Raw genomic sequence first — 20,649 nt, 5'->3', positions numbered from 1 at the left:
TTTTTCGATACTCAATTCAAAACTTTCCATCAAAATTTTTTCGATTTGTTCTATTTCTAACCAGTGAAAAAAGAAATAACCAAAATATACATTTTGATCAGTTTCTTTTTGGTAAATTATAATATAAACAACCGGAAGTCTTTTAAATATGGATAATCGATTGAAAGATATTCTGACAAATCTAGATTTTGTATTTGTATCAAATTCAAAAGAGTTATCGAAATGATGTTCTTTATCTCCAATTTTGTTTCATAGGCTCTTCCATTGTTTTGTTTTTTACTGATAGACCACTCAATCTGACCTAACACTTCTAGATGAAAACATTGTTGATAAATCAGACAGTTTTCTTCTCTGAAATCTCCTCTCCATCTTTTTGACAAAACTATTGAACTTTCTGTGCCTCTATACAAGTTAAAACTAATACAATCTCCATCAACGTCATCTGTCCACCACTCTTTTAGTTTTTTGTAGTAGTTCAACCTTAAAATCTGATAAATGTCCATTTCAGACATTGAAAACGCGTTTGATAGAAATATATTTCTTATTGAAATAAGCAAAGAAACTTGAAAAAACTCGAATTGTTGTACCATTTTTAATTTATTTTGTAACAAAAATCACCAGAAACGTTTTTTTTTCCTTTTTTTTAGAGTCTAATTAGTTTTATGGAAATTCATGTAGCCGATCAAAACCTCAAACTAAGGCAAAAAAAAATTGAATCCAGAAAATCGTAAAAAAATGGTTATATTTTCAACTAAATATACATTCTTGTTTGTAATTTTGTTCAAATCAGACAAAATTTACCTAAATTTTGATAAAACAGTAATTAAATAAGTTTATCTGTAATTTCTTAAACAAATACTTGAAAATCTTTTGATGATTGGTTAGTGTTTTATGTCAATTTTGATTAAATTTTTATGTTTTGTCTGACTTTTCCTCAGATATTCTAGCTCTAAATGTGCACTTCAGTGGAAAAAATTAGTTCTATGTTTTAAAGTTAATCTTGCTTTCATCTTAATACATGTTTTCGCTATTGAACACACTTAACAAGAAAATTTAACCAGAACTGGAGAATTTAGGAGGAAAATAGTATCAATTGAACGATCAATATGCTGGCAGAGATGAAATTAGAACTGATACCGTCTAATTTTTACGATAAAAATTGTCAATGTCTTTCTCAAGGTTCCCTTGTTCAGTGTCTACCGTAAACTACTTAAGCAAAAACACAACTTTTGGGATCATTAACTATCACTTTTCTTGCAAAATAGTTATTAAACCGCTTTTTATTCTTAATTTATGACGGAAGTTTTCTCTAAAATATCCAAGTGAGAAAGAATTGGCGCTAGTTAAAGCATTCAAAACATATGTAAAAAATGAGAATATCAGGGTGTATTTTTACGAGTAAAGAACAAATTAAGTGCAGCTCTATTAGTTATAATCTGATCACCTTCAGAAGTAGAAATACGCAAGGGAACTTAGTTCCTAACATCTACAATATCTTAACACTTCTAAAAAAGCGCACCTCAAAAAATTGATTTAGCAAAGGAAATCAAGTTGCAAACTGGAACAATTGTATAGTTTTCCGATTTTTATTAAGCAAAAACTCTATAGTAAAAATAATGAAATGTAGATCTTGAAAGCAAGTTTTTGATTTATGCTTCATGTATCATCTTCCAAAAGTTGACGGATTGGGTTTACTCCACAAAAATTATCCTCAAAACATCTGATTTTTCATATAAAATTACCTAATATATCAAATGATAACAAATTTTTCTAATGAATTACGCATAAATGTAAATCTTTGAGACTTTTTATGTTGGATTTTTCTCAAGATAGACTTTATAAGCTAAATTTCACAAACATTATCTCAAAACTTCCAATGAAATCAATTGAGTTTCTATCTCAATTTAGTATTTCCTCAGTTTCTTTTTCATCTACTATCTTCGAACTTAACCCAATTTAAACAAAATTTTACTTGAAAAAAGAATTTTAGATGGAAAAATGTATCGTTTCAACGAACGTTCAGCAATCCGAAGCAGAGTCAATACCATAAATTCTTTGCTAAGTCTTTAAATGATTTTCTCGACCTCATAACTGTATATTGCTGTTTCAAATCTGAATTTCTATTTTAGAGTAAACTTTTACTTGAGAATGATGTAGATCATTATCATGAAATTTTCAAAGTGTAGCAAAAACATATATTTTTTCATTTTTCCAGCTGAGTTATCAAGTTTTTTCCGAAATCATAAAAAAAAACAGAAAACCATAATTCTCAACATCCAATATCTGCTTAAAACGCTCTACTCTATGAACACTTTTATAAGCACTGAACAAGGAAAACTTAAAAATAGTAACTACACAATTTTTCAATTAGTCGATGTTTTACAAATATCCAGTTTTTTTACAAACACTTAACCCCCCATTAGCGTATGTTATGCACTTTGATTACAAAATTATCGCAACAAAATCTCCGCAAGCTTGCAAACAATGGAGTTTTTACTGTTCATTAAAGATTTTCTGATCGAGTTCCATGGAAAATTTCACAATTTGAACTCGATTTTTGCTGTCTGTATCGTCAATCAAAACCTTTGAAAAAAAACAATGACATATCAAGGATTGTGATGAAAAAACTGCACAAATCTTACTAAAACTTTTCAAATTCATCACAATTGTATTTCAGACTCAGTAAAAAAGAATATTCATAGCAATTTCTATGTTTTTAATAAAAAAATATTAATTTTACTTTCTCTTGGAATGTGTATGGAGACTGTTGAGCACATAATTTAACATTAAGTTGACACTGCTTCTTCTTGAAATGATAAGTGAGTTCCTCGCTGCTATAAGTATAAAAGTTACAGTTCGAACACTTCAAAACAACACAGGTTCTACGATGTCTTGATGCGTGTAAGCGAGTGTATTCTCTGCCACATTCAAGACATGCAAGTCTTTCGTTTCTTTTCAGTGACGGCATCTCAATAAGTAAAGAAAGATTAAATGGGAGATTTAAAATGTCCCAAAATTTTAGATAAGAAGAGTTGAAAAGCCTCAAAAAATGAATAAAAGTGAAATAAAACAGCAAACGTATTAACAAGTTGTTTTTAACGTGAAAGAAAATCAGAATGGATATGCTATTTAGCCTAGCTGAAATAAAAACCATCCAATCTAACCATGAAGTTTTCAAAAGTTTAGCTATCAACCAATCAGAATCGAGCATTAATTATAAGGAATTTGATCTTTACTGATATCAATCAATCAGGAGCGAGCTTCAATAGTCATGGAATTTTCAACAAAATTAATGTCAACCAATCAGAATTGAGCTTCAATAGTCATGGAATTTTCAACAAATTTAATGTCAACCAATCAGAATTGAGCTTCAATAGTCATGAAATTTTCAACAAATTTAATGTCAACCGATCAGAATTGAGCTGTACTTCTCATGAATTTTTCAACAATTTTGATATCGTTTGTAGATATCGAGGATTCCTTCACAGATAGTATTTGTGGTAATAACCAATCAGAATGAAGTATTCACAGATTTTAAAATACTTTGTAGATCAGAACAAAACTATGTTTATGAAACTTCCTAATCAACCGACTTTATTGAATTTTTCCAACATAACTAAGATATAAAATTGACACCAAAGAGAGATAAATGAGATTTCTTGTCTGTTTTATATTGTTTTTTCGATACTCAATTCAAAACTTTCCATCAAAATTTTTTCGATTTGTTCTATTTCTAACCAGTGAAAAAAGAAATAACCAAAATATACATTTTGATCAGTTTCTTTTGGTAAATTGTAATATAAACAACCGGAAGTCTTTTAAATATGGATAATCGATTGAAAGATATTCTGACAAATCTAGATTTTGTATTTGTATCAAATTCAAAAGAGTTATCGAAATGATGTTCTTTATCTCCAATTTTGTTTCATAGGCTCTTCCATTGTTTTGTTTTTTACTGATAGACCACTCAATCTGACCTAACTCTTCTAGATGAAAACATTGTTGATAAATCAGACAGTTTTCTTCTCTGAAATCTCCTCTCCATCTTTTTGACAAAACTATTGAACTTTCTGTGCCTCTATACAAGTTAAAACTAATACAATCTCCATCAACGTCATCTGTCCACCACTCTTTTAGTTTTTTGTAGTAGTTCAACCTTAAAATCTGATAAATGTCCATTTCAGACATTGAAAACGCGTTTGATAGAAATATATTTCTTATTGAAATAAGCAAAGAAACTTGAAAAAACTCGAATTGTTGTACCATTTTTAATTTATTTTGTAACAAAAATCACCATAAAAGTTTTTTCCTTTTTTTGTAGAGTCTAATTAGTTTTATGGAAATTCATGTAGCCGATCAAAACCTCAAACTAAGGCAAAAAAAATTGAATCCAGAAAATCGTAAAAAAAGGTAAAATTTTCAACTAAATATACATTCTTGTTTGTAATTTTGTTCAAATCAGACAAAATTTACCTAAATTTTGATAAAAGCAGTAATTAAATAAGTTTATCTGTAATTTCTTCAACAAATACTTGAAAATCTTTTGATGATTGGTTAGTGTTTTATGTCAATTTTGATCAAATTTTTATGTTTTGTCTGACTTTTCCTCAGATATCCTAGCTCTAAATGTGCACTTCAGTGGGAAAAATTTGTTCTATGTTTTAAAGTTAATCTTGCTTTCATCTTAATACATGTTTTCGCTATTGAACACACTTAACAAGAAAATTTAACCAGAACTGGAGAATTTAGGAGGAAAATAGTATCAATTGAACGATCAATATGCTGGCAGAGATGAAATTAGAACTGATAGCGTCTAATTTTTACGATAAAAATTGTCAATGTCTTTCTCAAGGTTCCCTTGTTCAGTGTCTTACGTAAACTACTTAAGCAAAAACACAACTTTTGGGATCATTAACTATCACTTTTCTTGCAAAAAAGTTATTAAACCGCTTTTTATTCTTAATTTATGACGGAAGTTTTCTCTAAAATATCCAAGTTAGAAAGAATTGGTGCCAGTTAAAGCATTCAAAAACATATGTAAAAAATGAGAATATAGAGGTGTATTTTTACGAGTAAAGAACAAATTAAGAGCAGCTCTATTAGTTATAATCTGATCACCTTCAGAAGTAGAAATACGCAAGGGAACTTAGTTCCTAACATCTACAATATCTTAACACTTCTAAAAAAGCGCATCTCAAAAAATTGATTTAGCAAAGGAAATCAAGTTGCAAACCGGAACAATTGTATAGTTTTCCGATTTTTATTAAGCAAAAACTCTATAGTAAAAATAATGAAATGTAGATCTTGAAAGCAAGTTTTTGATTTATGCTTCATGTATCATCTTCCAAAAGTTGACGGATTGGTTTTACTCCACAAAAATTATCCTCAAAACATCTGATTTTTCATATAAAATTACCTAATATATCAAATGATAACAAATTTTTCTAATGAATTACGCATAAATGTAAATCTTTGAGACTTTTTATTTTGGATTTTTCTCAAGATAGACTTTATAAGCTAAATTTTACTATCATTATCTCAAAACTTTCAATGAAATAAATTGAGTTTCTATCTCAATTTAGTATTTCCTCAGTTTCTTTTTCATCTTTTATCTTCCAACTTAACCCAATTTAAACAAAATTTTACTTGAAAAAAGAATTTTAGATGGAAAAATGTATCGTTTCAACGAACGTTCAACAATCCGAAGCAGAGTCAATACCATAAATTCTTTGCTAAAACTTTAAATGATTTTCTCGACCTCATAACTGTATATTGCTGTTTCAAATCTGAATTTCTATTTTAGAGTAAACTTTTACTTGAGAATGATGTAGATCATTATCTTGAAATTTTCAAAGTGTAGCAAAAACATATATTTTTTCATTTTTCCAGCTGAGTTATCAAGTTTTTTCCGAAATCATTAAAAAAAAACAGAAGACCATAAATCTCAACCCCCAAAATCTGCTTAAAACGCTCTACTCTATGAACACTTTTATAAGCACTAAACAAGGAAAACTTAAAAATAGTAACTACACAATTTTTCAATTAGTCGACGTTTTACAAATATCCAGTTTTTTTTACAGTTTTTAAACAAACACTTAACCCCCCATTAGCGTATGTTATGCACTTAGACTACGAAATTATCGCAACAAAATCTCCGCAAGCTTGCAAACAATGGAGTTTTTACTGTTCATTTAAGATTTTCTGATCGAGTTCCATGGAAAATTTCACAATTTGAACTCGATTTTTGCTGTCTGTATCGTCAATCAAAACCTTTGAATAAAAACAATGACATATCAAGGATTGTGATGAAAAAACTGCACAATTCTCACTAAAACTTTTCAAATTCATCACAATTGTATTTCAGACTCAGTAAAAAAGAATATTCATAGCAATTTCTATGTTTTTTATTTAAAAAAAGTATTAATTTAACCTTCTCTTGGAATGTGTATGGAGACTGCTGGGCACATAATTTAACATTATGTTGACAATGCTTCTTCTTGAAATGATTAGTCAGTTCCTCGCTGCTATAAGTATAAAAGTTACAGTTCGAACACCACAGGTTCTACGATGTCTTGATGCGTGTAAGCGAGTTTATTCTCTGCCACATTCAAGACACGCAACTCTTTCGTTTCTATTCAGTGACGGCATCTCAGTAAGAAAAGAAAAATTAAATGGGAGATTTAAAAAATCTTAAATTTTTAGATAACAAGAGTTGAATAGCCTCAAAAAAGAATAAAAGTGAGTAAAAACAGCAAACGTATTTACCAATTGTTTTTAAGGTGAAAGAAAATCAGAATGGATATGCTATTTAGCCTAGCTGAAATAAAAATCATCCAATCTAACCATGGAGTTTTCAAAAGTTTTGCTATCAATCAATCGGAAACGAGGATTAATTATAAGGAATTTTTGATCTTTTCTGATATCAACCAATCAGAATCGAGCTTCAATAGTCATGGAATTTTCAACAAATTTAATGTCAACCAATCAGACTTGAGCTTCAATAGTCATGGAATTTTCAACAAATTTAATGTCAACCAATCAGAATTGAGCTCTACTTCTCATGAATTTCTTAACAATTTTGATATCGTTTGTAGATATCGAGGACTCCTTCACAGATAGTATTTGTGGTAATAACCAATCAGAATGAAGTATTCACAGATTTTAAAATACTTTGTAGATCAGAACCAAACTATGTTTATGAAACTTCCCAATTAATCGATTTTATCGAATTTTTCTAAATAAGATATAAAATTGACACCAAAGTGAGGTAAATGGGATTTCTTGTCTGGTTTATATTGTTTTTTCGATACTCAATTCAAATTTTGTAATTTCGATCGAAATATTTTTCGATTTGTTCTACTTCTAACCAGTGAAAAAAGAAACTACCATACTTTACATTTTTTATCATTTTCTTTTTGGTATATTGTAATATAAACAATCGGAAGTCTTTTAAATTTGGATAATCGATTAAAAGATATTCTGACAAATCTAGATTTTGTATTTGTATCAAATTCAAAAGAGTTATCGAAATGATGTTCTTTATCTCCAATTTTGTTTCATAGGCTCTTCCATTGTTTTGTTTTTTACTGATAGACCACTGAATTTGACTTAACTCTTCTAGATAAAAACATGGTTGATAAATCTGGCAGTACTCTTTTTTCTGAAATCTCCTCTCCATCTTTTTAGCAAAACTATTGAACTTTCTGTGTTTCTATACAAGTTAAGACTAACACAATCTCCATCAACGTCATCTGTCCACCACTCTTTTAGTTTTTTGTAGTAGTTCAATCTTAAAATCTCATAAATGTGCATTTCAGACATTGAAAACGCTTTTGATAGAAACATATTTCTTAGTGAAATAAGCAAAGAAACTTGAAAAAACTCAAATTGTTCTACCATTTTTAATTTATTTTGTAACAACAATCACCATTAAAAGTTTTTTCCTTAATTAGAGTCTTATTAGTTTTAAGGAAAATCATGTAGCCAATCAAAACCTCAAATTAAGGCAAAAAAAATGAAAACTAATGAAATTCAGAAAATCGAAAAATTAATGATAATGTTTTCAATTAAAAATACATTCTTGTTTGTGATTTTGTTCAAATATGTCAAAATTTACTTAAATTTTGATAAAAGCAGTAATTAAATAAGTTTATCTGTAATTTCTTAAGCAAATACTTGAAAATCTTTTGGTGATTGGTTAGTGTTTTATGTCAATTTCGATTAAATTTTTATGTTTTGTCTGACTTTTCCTCAGATATCCTAGCTCTAAATGTGCACTTCAGTGAAAAAAAATTAGTTTTGAACCAACAATATTTCAATTAACAAACATACAAAACATCACAAAGCATTACTGAGGCTTACAATTATCAACAAACATAAAGTCTCCCAAAATTTGGGAGAGTTCTTTAAATTCGTTCAAAGCATAGTTGGCATAGGCAACTTGTTTCATTGCTTCATTCTCTTTTGCAGTGAAGAGTCGAATCATAATGTAGGAAGGTTTGTTAACATTGTGCTGCTTGATCGTCACACACACCCTCTTCACGTTGTATGTTGCTATTTCATATACTCTATTACAGATGTCGAGCTCCTAATCCATAGTTGATGCTTTACTAGATTTGGCGTCATATATAGGTACAAATCCAAGATTTTCAGCATCGTGAATAAAATTATTCCGGATTGCCGATAATGCTTCTCCTTCTTTTACACTAAGATAGATTTGTTGGGACTTTTCAAATTGTCCCAAATCATTTACTTTTTATAGTTGAAAGCACGGTTCAAAGTATATTTTCCCCATGTAGGATTTTTGGAACCAAACAATTCTACCAATTCTTTTTTGATTTTATGAAAATTCAATATAGCTAGAACAATCATCTTTTCTCGAGTAAATTTTGGTAAGCAGTATGTGTCATCGCGGTTTCCATATATGGAAGTAGTGTCAAATATGGAAGGATTTTCCCAATATGGAAATTGCTTAGGCGTTATTACTACTATATAAATCCACCATTTTCTGCTAAAATCATTTTTTCCAACAGCAGCCGCTATGTGTCAAGCTCTTCCCAGCTTTTATTCAGATTATAATAATAAATCATTGTTTATTTCTGTTTCCAATGAATTTTACGAAAAATAAATTGTCACCCAAGACTACTGCGTGTCTACTCACGATTCTTTGTTCCTCGAGAAGTTGCAAATTTCAATTAATTTTAAAAGGAACAACCCTTAGCCAAATTCTGCAGAGATTAGACAAATATCAATACGTATATCAAGAAAAAGATTGTCTTTACACTTTGTACAAACACAGATTCTTTTCGAGTTTTGTCACGTCAAGTGGGGAAGTATTCAATCAGCTGAGTTCAGCATAATTTACTATGGAAAAGAGCTGAAAAAACACCAAGCGTATCAAGAAAACGACTTGTTCGGAAAAAATTCAAAAAACATTATCTAAGTTCTAATCAAAAACTTGCATCTACGCAAACTCTGGGCTCAGCATTTTTAGACAGAATCCGAAAAGATTAAAACTCAAAATATGAATCTGATTGGCTCAAAATATTTGATTGTTTTATTGATGGTTATTGTTCTGTAAATAGTGAGCGTGTCAATTTTTCTATTAATTTTTGATTTTTTCTTCATAAAAATTTTTTCAAAGTTATTTTTATTTCTTTTATTTCAATTCAAATGCTAATCAACGACTAATTTTATGTTAATTTTTTTTACAAGATGCGAAAAAAACTCATTTCTTAACAAATATGCGTAATATTAAGAACGTTTTTTCATAGTTTTAAATAAATAAATATATATATATATATATATATATATATATATATATATATATATTTGCAAAAACCTAATTTCCTTTTTCTTTTTGCCTAGAAAAATTCATAATTGATGACTTTGAAAGCTATTCCTTTTCTTAATACATAGTTTATCTGATATTTTTGATCAAAATACATGCAAAAAATGAATTTTTCAATGATCAAAATTAAAACACAGAAATTCTTTTACTTTAATTATTAACAGTGCAAGAAAATCTTGGTACAATTTTCTTTAGAATGCGAATATTTTTAATTAAAATTTTCTTAATTTGCGAGATTTTCTTTGATTTTTTCAATAAGTGTGCAAAAAATTTATGAAAATTTTTGCAAGTTGCGAAAACTACAGATTTTTTAACAATTATGCGAAATTTTTCGAGACAATTTTTTGCATAATGCAACTTTTTTCATGATTTTTTAAAAAACATGCAAAAACCAAATTTCTTTTTTCTTATGCAAATGCAAAAAACGCAATAATACATGTTAAAAAAATTGTTAAATACTTGCTGAAAAATTTTCATTATTGATGACTGTGAATACTATTCCCTATCTTATTACATTGTTTTTCTGATGTCTTTGATCAACATACATGCAAAAAATGAATTTTTTGATGATCAAAATCAGAACAAAGAAATTCATAAATTTTAATTTTCAACAGTGCAAGAAAATTTTGTTAAAATTTTTCTTTAAAATGCGAAATTATTTGATGAAATTTTTCTTAATTTGGGAGATTTTCTTTGACTTTTTCAACAAGTGTCCAGAAAAACTATGAAAATTTTTGCAAGTTGCAAAAACTGAAAAGATCTTTTTAACATATATGCGTATTTTTTCGAGAAATTTTTTTTAGGTGATGCAACTTTTTACATGATTATAAAAAAAATATGCAAAAACCAAACTTCTTATGCAAATCTAGAAAATGACTCTTGAGTGCTTTTCACTATCCAAATACAATGTTTTCTGAGGATTCTGATCAATATACATGCAAAAAATGAACTTTTTAAGGATTAAAATTGGAACAAAGAAATTCATAAATTTAAATTTTCAACAGTGCAAGAAAATCTTGTTAAAATTTTATTTAAAATGCGAAATTATTTAATTAAAATTTTTCTTAATTTGCGAGATTTTCTTTATTTTTTTCAACGGGTGTGCAAAAAATTTTATGACATTTTTTGCGTGGTGCAATAATTATTGTAAAAATAATATCATATGTGCAAAATTTGTAATGATTTTTTTATCATGTGTGCAAAAAATATTGTGAAATTTTTTACAAATTGTTAAATTTTGTTTAATTTTTTGCCATCTTTACAACAAAACCATGTAAAAACTTTTACCAATTGCATAATTAATTGGATTTTTAACAGTTTTTTAATAAACGTTTTAAAAACTTTGCCCTTGCAATTTTTTAACAAATTTTTCTATGACCTTATCTCTTTGTTGCTATCTCTCTCAAATAAAATTACTAGATGCAAAAAAATTCAATTACAAAACACAAGACAACCAATTTATTTACAAATCAAAGAGCTTTCGAGTAGCTGAAGAGTTTTGCAAGTTCTTGCTTCCATCACCGGTGTTGTCTTGGTGTTTCGCTGACTGGAGTTCTTGCCTCAGAGAACCCCTCATCCTCTTCAATCGTAATTGGGTTGTCCACGGATCCCCTTTCTCAAGGAAAGAGGCAATCGTCGAATGGTTGAGCCACATATCTAGAGTCAGGAGTTTCGGGCTAGTTCATTCCCACATGCTCAGCCATTTCCTCCATCATTTGCATTTCTCCAAGTTGGTTCTCTGTCACGGGTACTTGCGTTATATGATGTTCATTGAAATCCCTGCGCATCATCTCCACCATGTTCAAGACTTGGATTGGGATGTCCACTCGGGCCAAAAATATTCCAGACAGAGACTGTTTCTCGTACTTGACATTAAACTAGATCAGGCGAAAATTCTACAGAGTACACAAGGTTGCTGTTTTGCACTGAGAAGATCTTTTTGAGCAATAAGTTGAGTAAAAGATACAGTAAAAACAAGATTTACAGTTGAGAGGGAGGTAGTTGACGGAAGTTAAGTTGAAATTAAAGTATTTAGAGCTGAGACAGGAGGCAGTTGACGGTAGTTAAGTTGAAAATAAAGTGATTCGTGGTTAAGAGAGAGGGGTACCTTCAATTCGAATGTGTGGGTATAAGCAATCAGAATGGATTTTCCTTATTTGAATTGTATTCGGGTCCAATCAGATTTGAGTTTCCTTTTACCATTGACTTACCAAAAAACTAATTACAAGAACTTCATTCGACAATCTACACGTAATTAACCTGTGATATCTAACAATTAGATAACGCGCGCCAAAAAAACTTCTGGAAAAACTAGACATTACCACACAAAAACCAAAAAAAAAATAGTTTTTCTTACCATTATCTTACCATCACACAAATCATGAAACCTTACCATTGGTATTCCCTATCTTAATACTTTGTAGACTCTATAACTAATATTAATACATAGCATGGCTGACCGGAAATCTATAACGTATCTTAAAACATGGGGTCAGCCAATCCCCCCCCCCACTTTAGCCTCAACATCAACAACTAACGAAACTTAAAGTTGGGATCATTTTTAAGGTTAAGGCTAGCTTAGCCTTGTTTTCATATGTTTTTTCAGACCTAACTCTGTAAGCTTGCGATGGAAGCTTTGGTATAAATGAAAGTAGCAACGTTTGATTTCAGTTTTACATGGGACGAAAATGCATTCAAGGCAGCTTGTTCGAAGTCAATGAGAATTTTTCGGGTACGACGTCTCCAGTAAGGCTAATCAGGGCTTCAAAAAACCTGTTGTAAGTGGTCTCTTTTTGGTTACCAAGCAAAGCGTAAACGCAGGGTGGGGGGGGGGGAGAGAAAAGCCGCCAATCTGGAAATGTACTATGTACAATTGTGAAAATTGAGACGGATATATCTTAAAAAATCCATCACAAAGCCAAACTTTGCTTTGAACGCGAAGAGCATTTAAGTTTTCCATGTACCCGAGAATAAAGAATCGCTCATTGTCAAGGTAAATATATGTCAGGAAAGTCGAAGTGACGGTCGGTTGATGAAATCATTTCGAGTGGTTCTTGCGTTTTGTTCCTTTTGAGGGTTCTTGTCAGGTCTACACGTGAATGAAACGAAAGCTGAATTGCCGGATTATCGTTCACAGTCTTGAGGCTAGCTGCTATCAACTGGTTGTTTACAGGATTGATTGGCGATTTTTCTGTTTGTTTCAACTGACTAACTAGCTGCCTTGCTTCTACGAGACCGGGGTTAAACTCATGATTAAGCTCGTGACTGAACGAAATAATGGTTTCGTAGCAAGTTATAAGAGCCATTAGTCATGTGAACGCCATTTTGCACAAAGCCAATGAGCGATAATTTTGGTGTTGCGCTTTTTAGTGAACTCGTGTCCGTCCAAGATGAGCAACGCTTTGCCTTGTTGAGTTTTACCGTAGATAAAATCTGCCGTATGGGTGTTCATGGTATTGTTGCTATGTGTGTAATGATATATCTTTGCGTTGTGTTTCATTATCAACATTTTCTCAATTATGCCTCCATTAACAGGTTGAAAAATAAATTTTAATCCCTAGAAAAGAGTCTTTTACCATTAGCACTATCTCCATATGGCGTCTCGACATAATTGATGCAGTTGAATTGAGTCTCTTTTAAATTGCGATATAGATATATGCACCAACCTTTGGTAATCTTTATCATAAATTAATTTTAAATCCTCTATGAGATATTTTAATTGATGTGGGCTGTATTGGCATGGGCTATTTTGTCCATTGGGATATATTGGTATGTGATATTTTGTAATGGAATACTTTCGTATGGGTTACTTTGTCCTGTCGCCAGAGTTGACGAAGCAAGTTCACTTTGCAATACAATCAAAGCACTGCTGTTTTGTCTCATTGGTTGTTGGCGACAAAGCCGAGTAAATTAAGTCAAAGAAATACCAGTCCGCTCAATTTTGTCCTACCAACGTTGTTTTTATTATGCTCTGTCACTATTAATTTTTGAGGGAATCCAGAGGCAAAACAAAGCTGATACCTCTGTCTTTTGGAGCAGTTTGAACTATGATTTTAGCAGCATCGACGGGGTTAAGAGCAGCTGCAACCAGATCTAGAAAGTGAAGAACATCACGATGATAAGTTAGGAATAAGTCGACGCTAGGTTAGCTGGAAGCTAGCTTCGAGAAAAATTTTGAGGTTTGACAAAGATCCAGAATCTATGTAAGTCATATGAAAATCAAATCTCTGAATTAAAGAAACGCACATTTTAAAGTTATATATATCATATTGTTTGAGCAATTTTGATATCAATGATGGAATTCCTATTTGAAAAGCTGGGTGGTCTTTATTCAAGCTACCAAATATTGCATAGATCTTGTTCCACAATTTTTAACCTGAAAAAAAATCTTCCTAAAAACGCAATTCATTTTTTTCTCAAAATCTTTCGATAGTTCTTTGAAAGTGTAAAGCCACTTTGAAATCGGCAAGTAAAATTAGGAATCATGCAGCTGATACAGTTATTCATTTCAACTTTCGATTTTTGCAAAAAAAAAGACTGGGGGTAAAAAACACAAAAAATACTACAATAAGAGAACCCCGCATTTATATATATAACATATGCATCCTAGAGTCATTATACTCAAATCTTCAGCCCATTCTACGATATCGCCATTTTTCAGCTTGAATGGCGTTCGGATCATATATAGATTCAAAAGCAGCTTCCAATACCAAAGTTCAAAATAATTTATTTGTATTTCTGATAAAATGAAATTCCAGTTTGAAAGTATGTTTAACGGCACCTTGACAGAGCCGGTGCATATCCTACACCATCTTAAGGATTGAATTGAACTTATTTAAACGTTTGATCTTATAAAAAAAACTCTTTTCTTTCAATAGCTCTCTCGTGTAGTTTATTTCTGCACCGGATAAGTCAATCGCCTGATTTAAAACGAAACCATAAAATAGATTTTAAAATACTTTAAAATAGACTTTAACATATGTTTATTTCTATTCACAAGTTCTCCAATATGGAACCCTTAAAGTTACTTTCCTTTACTGCTTCATCTCTCCATTCCAGACTCGAATCGCTACAAGCTTGCAAAAGAGTAGCGTTCGATACATGTCCCAAACCGCTATCGCCTTGTTCCAGGGTATCTGATGATTGAGAGAGCGCGTGGCAAGTCGGGGTGCTGTACACTTGTCTTTTCACTCTTTCCTCTCTCTGAAACTCGCAGATGAAGCAAAGCAAACTATTTCTTGATTTGCGGCGACTCGCGAAGTTTTTCTTGTAGTCTCTAAGAATCATGGCGTGGTCCAAAGATCTATTGCGGTTCCAAATCGGATGTTGAGGCGCCATTCCTCGAATCGTTTGACAATCAGCTTCATGAACAACGGTTTTATAGTCTAGACTCTTCACTAACTTGCGCATATCACCCATGAAAACTTTTTTGGGGTACAGACAGTTTGATTGTCGGTAGAGCCACGCATAAAGGTCATGCTTTAAATCAATATCATCCTCTTCAATTGCGCAGGCAAGATAAAGACACTGAACAAAAAGGCGCGGTGTGAACTGATATGGGGCTATGACGCATCTTTCTATGTAAGAGAATGCTATTGCGATCAAGTACCAATCAGTCATCAGATAACAGGGGTCAAACTTCCACAGATCCTTCAGGAACCTCCCGTCCAACAACTTCAGATATTCAAGCATCATAACTTCACGATGCGCTATCGCAGGAAGGATATCAATAATGCTTTTTTCTTCTTTTATATCATAACTAACAGGGTTGCCATTGTTGTTGAAGTCCATTATGTTTACCTCGTTACCTGGTTTTTTGAATTTAAAATCATTTCTCACCTTTTTAAAGGACAATGTCTCTTGGAATCGTAACTGACCGCCCGACATTTGGACAGACGAACCGTAATTCTTTCGTTTAAAGGTAGCAAAATTTAATTTCGAAGTCGACCTATAAACCAGAGTGGGTTTTACATTCTTCGATTTGTGGACATTGTATTTCTGGATTAAACTCATAATTGCTTCTTTTCCTTTCAAAACCTTGACTAATTTTAGGAACCAGAGCGTCGAGTTGTGCAGAAACGTTTGCAGATGGCAGCGTAGTCCGAGACGCAGTCGAATTTGAGCTCTTACACGCTTCAAAGCAATCCTACCTGTGGCTACAGTGTCGACAGCTTTCTTGACAACCATCAAATGTCAGGCTTTCTTGATTTTTGAACTGCTTTTGCCTAATTTTACAACTGAAAAATTTTTAAACTAATATTGAATATCAAGTATTCCATGCAATCAAAACTTAATAGCACAAAAAAGTCGAACAAACGTATCCATAATTTTCAGTTATATCAAATTTATTAACAAATTTTGATCAATTTAGTTTTAATCAACAGAATTTTCTTTCAAATAGTTTTTGGAATAATTAGTCCATGCAATAACAATACTTCATGTCCAGCAATCACAAGGACGCGTATCTCGTCGTTTAAATCATCCATTCTAACTTCTTGCTCGCTCACATCAGCGAAACTTAAACTGAGTAGACGGCGCCAAAGGTAATCGAAGCATAGCATAATGTCAAAACTGTTCTCCCTCCGATCAGACACGGGTACTCACTACGCAATCAAATCCATTTACTATAGATGGCATATAGCTAACCAAAATCTTCAAACATTGCAGCAATGAGTTTAACTATGAACGGACTTTCACCTTCTATCGACTTCATTGCAATCATCTAAAAAAAGTTTCTTAATTATTTTTCAGAAAATGAAAAAAAACAGCAGTATAGCAGGATTTGCAACTAGGAAACGCCTCTTCAACGCGCAGATTCCATACGAGGAGATGAAGAAAAAAAGAAACTGTATTAATTAGAAATCATAGATTAACAATGAAATGTATAAACATTGTTAAAACAAATTATGATGAAATAATCCAAACTTTAAAAGAAATTACAAAATCGTTCTCAAAAGTATCATAGTAACCGAGGTTACAACAGTCATGAGTCCCTTCATCATGTATTCCAGTCAAAATCCTTGGAATTTTTTAGCTATGGAAGTGATAATGATAAAAGAAGATGACAAGTGTTAAAGTCCTTTTCAATTAAAATCGATACGGGTTACGTTTCTTCAATAAGAACACGCAACTCGACACGAGATAATATAATATACAAGTGTTACAAGTAAAAAATTTCGTCGAAAGTTATTTTGTCATTTATTGTTCCGAGTACGCAAGCGGCGTTCGCAATCTATCGCCAGGGAGATTCTCTGTTTTAAAAAGCTGCCTGCTTTGAGTTCCTCAGTGCATATGCTTAGGTTCTTACAAAGCTTGCTCAAACAAACGTCTGTGCTGGGGCCTGCCGCGCCCTGAATTTCAAAAGCTAGCGGTTGAAAAAGATATCCATCATTTACAAGATCTTTATACTTGTCAATTTTTCGCTCTTCCGCTTCAGCGGCAACCGTACCAGGGTTACAAACAGACCCGGCATTAATCCTACAAGGAGCTAAGGAGTCTACTACCGTTACATCCCACAAGAGCTGCTTACCATCAGCCCATGGAACGAGCGTCAAATCGTCTGGTCGCTTCTGATCGGTCCTGTAGATGTGTCGTGGTTCTAAAACAGGAATGTGAGTAGATGATAGACTCTGCTTTATAAGGGCATTCAGGTTTGAATGCCTAGAGAATCTCCCTGCACTTTTGAGGCAAGAAAGACCATGCCAACCATCCTCGGTAACGTCTTTTCCGCACACGCATTTATGCCGTTCGCATATTTTTGATCCTAATCGAAGTCCTATCGCAATTCTGAATTGTTGGTTCGACAGTTTTGTAACGTTCGCCCGGAAGATACATATCAACGGAAAACAAAACTAAGTCTTAAGACGACTGGCTAACGTCTAAACAGAGCTTTGCATGCTTTTCACCGTCTCTACCAAGCCAGTACTTTCGGTGGTCTTTCCAACATCGGGTCGACAAAAACGTTACTGTTCTCCGGCTTCGACCAGAACGCTCAAATTAACTTAATTACATGCAAATAGTGAGCTCATGGCTGGGTCTCAGTATCCGCAGACCTCGAGGTCACTCCTAAAAACAGGGCTACTATTTATTATATTACTATTGTTTTTGTTCAGTAGATAAAAATCATCATCTCCATCGAAGATGGATCAACCCTCTCCCCCAACTCCTAGCACCTCATCCTTGTCAAAACTAATCCAAATATCAGTTAAATTCAAGTCAGGACATGACAGGATGCTAAAAGTTCATATAACAGGCTAAAAGTTTCAGTCCCGAAACCCTTCCGGATTTGTGAATCCACTGAATCAAGCTCCTTAAGTTCGATTTCACGATAACACGGAAGGCTGGTTTTCACCCTTCACCGTTGTTCGCAACGGCCTTGCAACTATTGTAGCAGCACAATAGTTGCAACTGCGAACGTTCTCTGTAATTCGTTGTCGTTTTCTTTAATTTCGATTTCCGTTCTGTTCGCAATCACAGATAAAGTTGTTCTGTTTTTCTTAGTTCTTTTTGCTAAAATGGCCGTTTCTGACGTTTCTCAGAAATGTTACGTCATCACTTCGAAAATTTAAAATTTTAAAATACGGGAATATCCTGACCTTCACCGTTCTGCTAATCATCCGAATAACGTCGTTAATCCTTCAAAATCATTAACTCGGAAGGTTCACTGCTAAAATTTCGAAGTCTGCAGAGATTGCATTTTTTCCATTCTGGTCGAATGTCACATACTCCCCGGACAGTCCGGTCAATGTCCTCATTGAATCACGCAATGTTCGTAAAATAGATACAGTGTGATCGAACAGAACTTACAAAATGCTCAAAATTACTTTTATCCACGTCACATCGACTCACTGCAGAATATAAATGGCATCATACTACATCACTATAGCCTTCAAATTCTTTCATTAATCTGCACATTGAGGATATGACTTAAGATAAAACATATTTTCTGACTTCCAATGTCAATGTCCCGATTAAAACTTTTTCTCTTAGATTTAAAAGGTGTTGGCTTGCAGGACAGTCCTGCCAACCAACAAGCTAAAATTATCCTACTATGCTCCTTCCCTTCGGAAATCTTGCTGGTTATTGTCCTGAATACTAAAACTAAGAAACTTTGTGGTTAGAAAGAACAATGAAACAATCTCCCTCTTCGAGAGATTACTCAAGCCTTTCACGTCACCACAAAGCGATCAGTCTTCCTAAGTGATTAAAAACAATCATGCAGGCTGGAATATTTAAATATACTCTTCCCTTAAGCCTTTCTAAATAAATAATAAGTGAGTGTCTCTAAAGTCACTTCAACTAAAATCAAAATGCAAATTTATAAATGCAACAATTTCAAAACTCAACTAAATGTTTCAGTTTTCAATTACAACTCGGTTGCTTGGTTTCTCACTTGAGTTTTTCACACACATAAAACAATTCTGAGTTTCAACTTTTCTTCATCACTCCTTCGTTCTCTTCTTTTTCGTCGTTTAGAAGTTCTAAAACTTCTAAATTCTTCTAATTTTCTTTCTTGTTGCCTCTTGTTTTCTCGACCATTCATCAATGTTCCATTTCTTCCTCCTATGATACTGACTCCGCACTTTCGGTTTCCGTGTCTTGTAGCACATCGTTGGCTATCCTGACGCTGTTGGAAGCCGTCCTCCAACACTTCTGCTCTTCTACCCTCTGTTTACAGCAAGGTAGGGGATCCAGGTAACGTCACGTTTCTCTCCAAATCTTCTTTCAGCATCTCTGCCTTCTCATTTCCACTACGCTCACTCGTCCTGGAAATTCTTTTCATGGCGGTGGTCACTGCATTCCGATGAGTCACGAGAGCTCGCTTGAAAGCTCCTGCCCCAATGTCCAGCTGATATTCACTGTACACCCTGCCGTGCTTCGACATATGCTTTTTCGCATACTCGTACAACCATGCAGTCATGTTGGCTCTGAACCATGGCATCAATCGTTTTCTCGCCCATATCTTCTTCACTTCCATCGGAATGTTTTGAACTTTGCACATTGTCTCAAAAAGATCTAAATCTTTTAGACAATCTAATTTCCGCAACTGTTCTCTTGTCGGTGCCTCCTGTCTGTTATTTTCTCTCACATGAGCTTCCAGCCATCGTATCGCCATCATAACTCCCACTATCACTATCGTTACGGGATGTGATGAATCTGGTAAACCCATGGAGAGCAGCTCTCCAGAGTCCCAGATCAACATCAGATTACTACGCTTGGGATACCACCAGGTCTGCAGCAAGCAGTGGCAAGGAAACTCGTCATGCGTCAACATGATTCTCCTCCAATTACGTTTTCCCGAAGCTTCCAGCAATGGTTCCACTTCCATCATCACTCGGTATATTTCATCATTCTCATCTACTGCATTGTAATCTGTGACAGTTGATCCTCTCTGTTTCTGTTTCTCAAAGTCACTGAAGTTCCCGCTCACATATCCCATGAACTTCTTTCCTAGTATTGACTCCAACTCTTCTTTGGTTCTCGCTGGAATTGCTGAGAACATCTTACATAGTAACTCGTAAGACTTTTCAGACATTCTCGCCAATCTCACACACTTCGGCACTGAGAAGGCTTGATCCACAATCGTTCTTGTACTCTTCACGTCCACAGCTACGAAATGTACAGGATACCTGCTCTTGCACATTGGAGCCAACGTTGAACCCACCAAGTATCGTGCTCCTGATGGTCTACAATAAGTTTCGCTGTGTCTGATGTTCATTTCTGTCTCAATTGCTTCCCTCCATTTCCCTATGTATTTCTGTTCAGTCTGCAGAACTCCTGGGAATACTTCTACGCTGATG

The 20,649-nt window shown here is 33.1% G+C and overlaps 2 protein-coding genes across 2 annotated transcripts in view; both read right to left on the bottom strand.

Moving 5' to 3' along the window:
* Positions 1 to 20,649, bottom strand: part of LOC134847574 (B9 domain-containing protein 1-like) — a 271,610-nt gene that overhangs the window by 64,460 nt on the left and 186,501 nt on the right. The gene's annotated exons all lie outside the window — the stretch shown is intronic.
* On the bottom strand, positions 14,843 to 15,640 carry LOC134848784 (speedy protein A-like). The gene has a single exon (XM_063866294.1). It carries the CDS (start codon positions 15,638 to 15,640, stop codon positions 14,843 to 14,845), a length of 798 nt encoding a protein of 265 aa, XP_063722364.1.

The sequence above is a fragment of the Symsagittifera roscoffensis genome, chromosome 6, assembly GCF_963678635.1.
Source record: "Symsagittifera roscoffensis chromosome 6, txSymRosc1.1, whole genome shotgun sequence".
NCBI lineage: Eukaryota > Metazoa > Xenacoelomorpha > Acoela > Convolutidae > Symsagittifera > Symsagittifera roscoffensis.
The sequence above is the reverse complement of the archived record's forward strand: the minus strand, read 5'-3'. Positions and strand labels throughout refer to the sequence as shown.

Bases quoted from the DNA above. Each gene is read 5' to 3' on its own strand.
- LOC134848784 (XM_063866294.1), bottom strand. From the start codon at position 15,640: ATGGACTTCAACAACAATGGCAACCCTGTTAGTTATGATATAAAAGAA.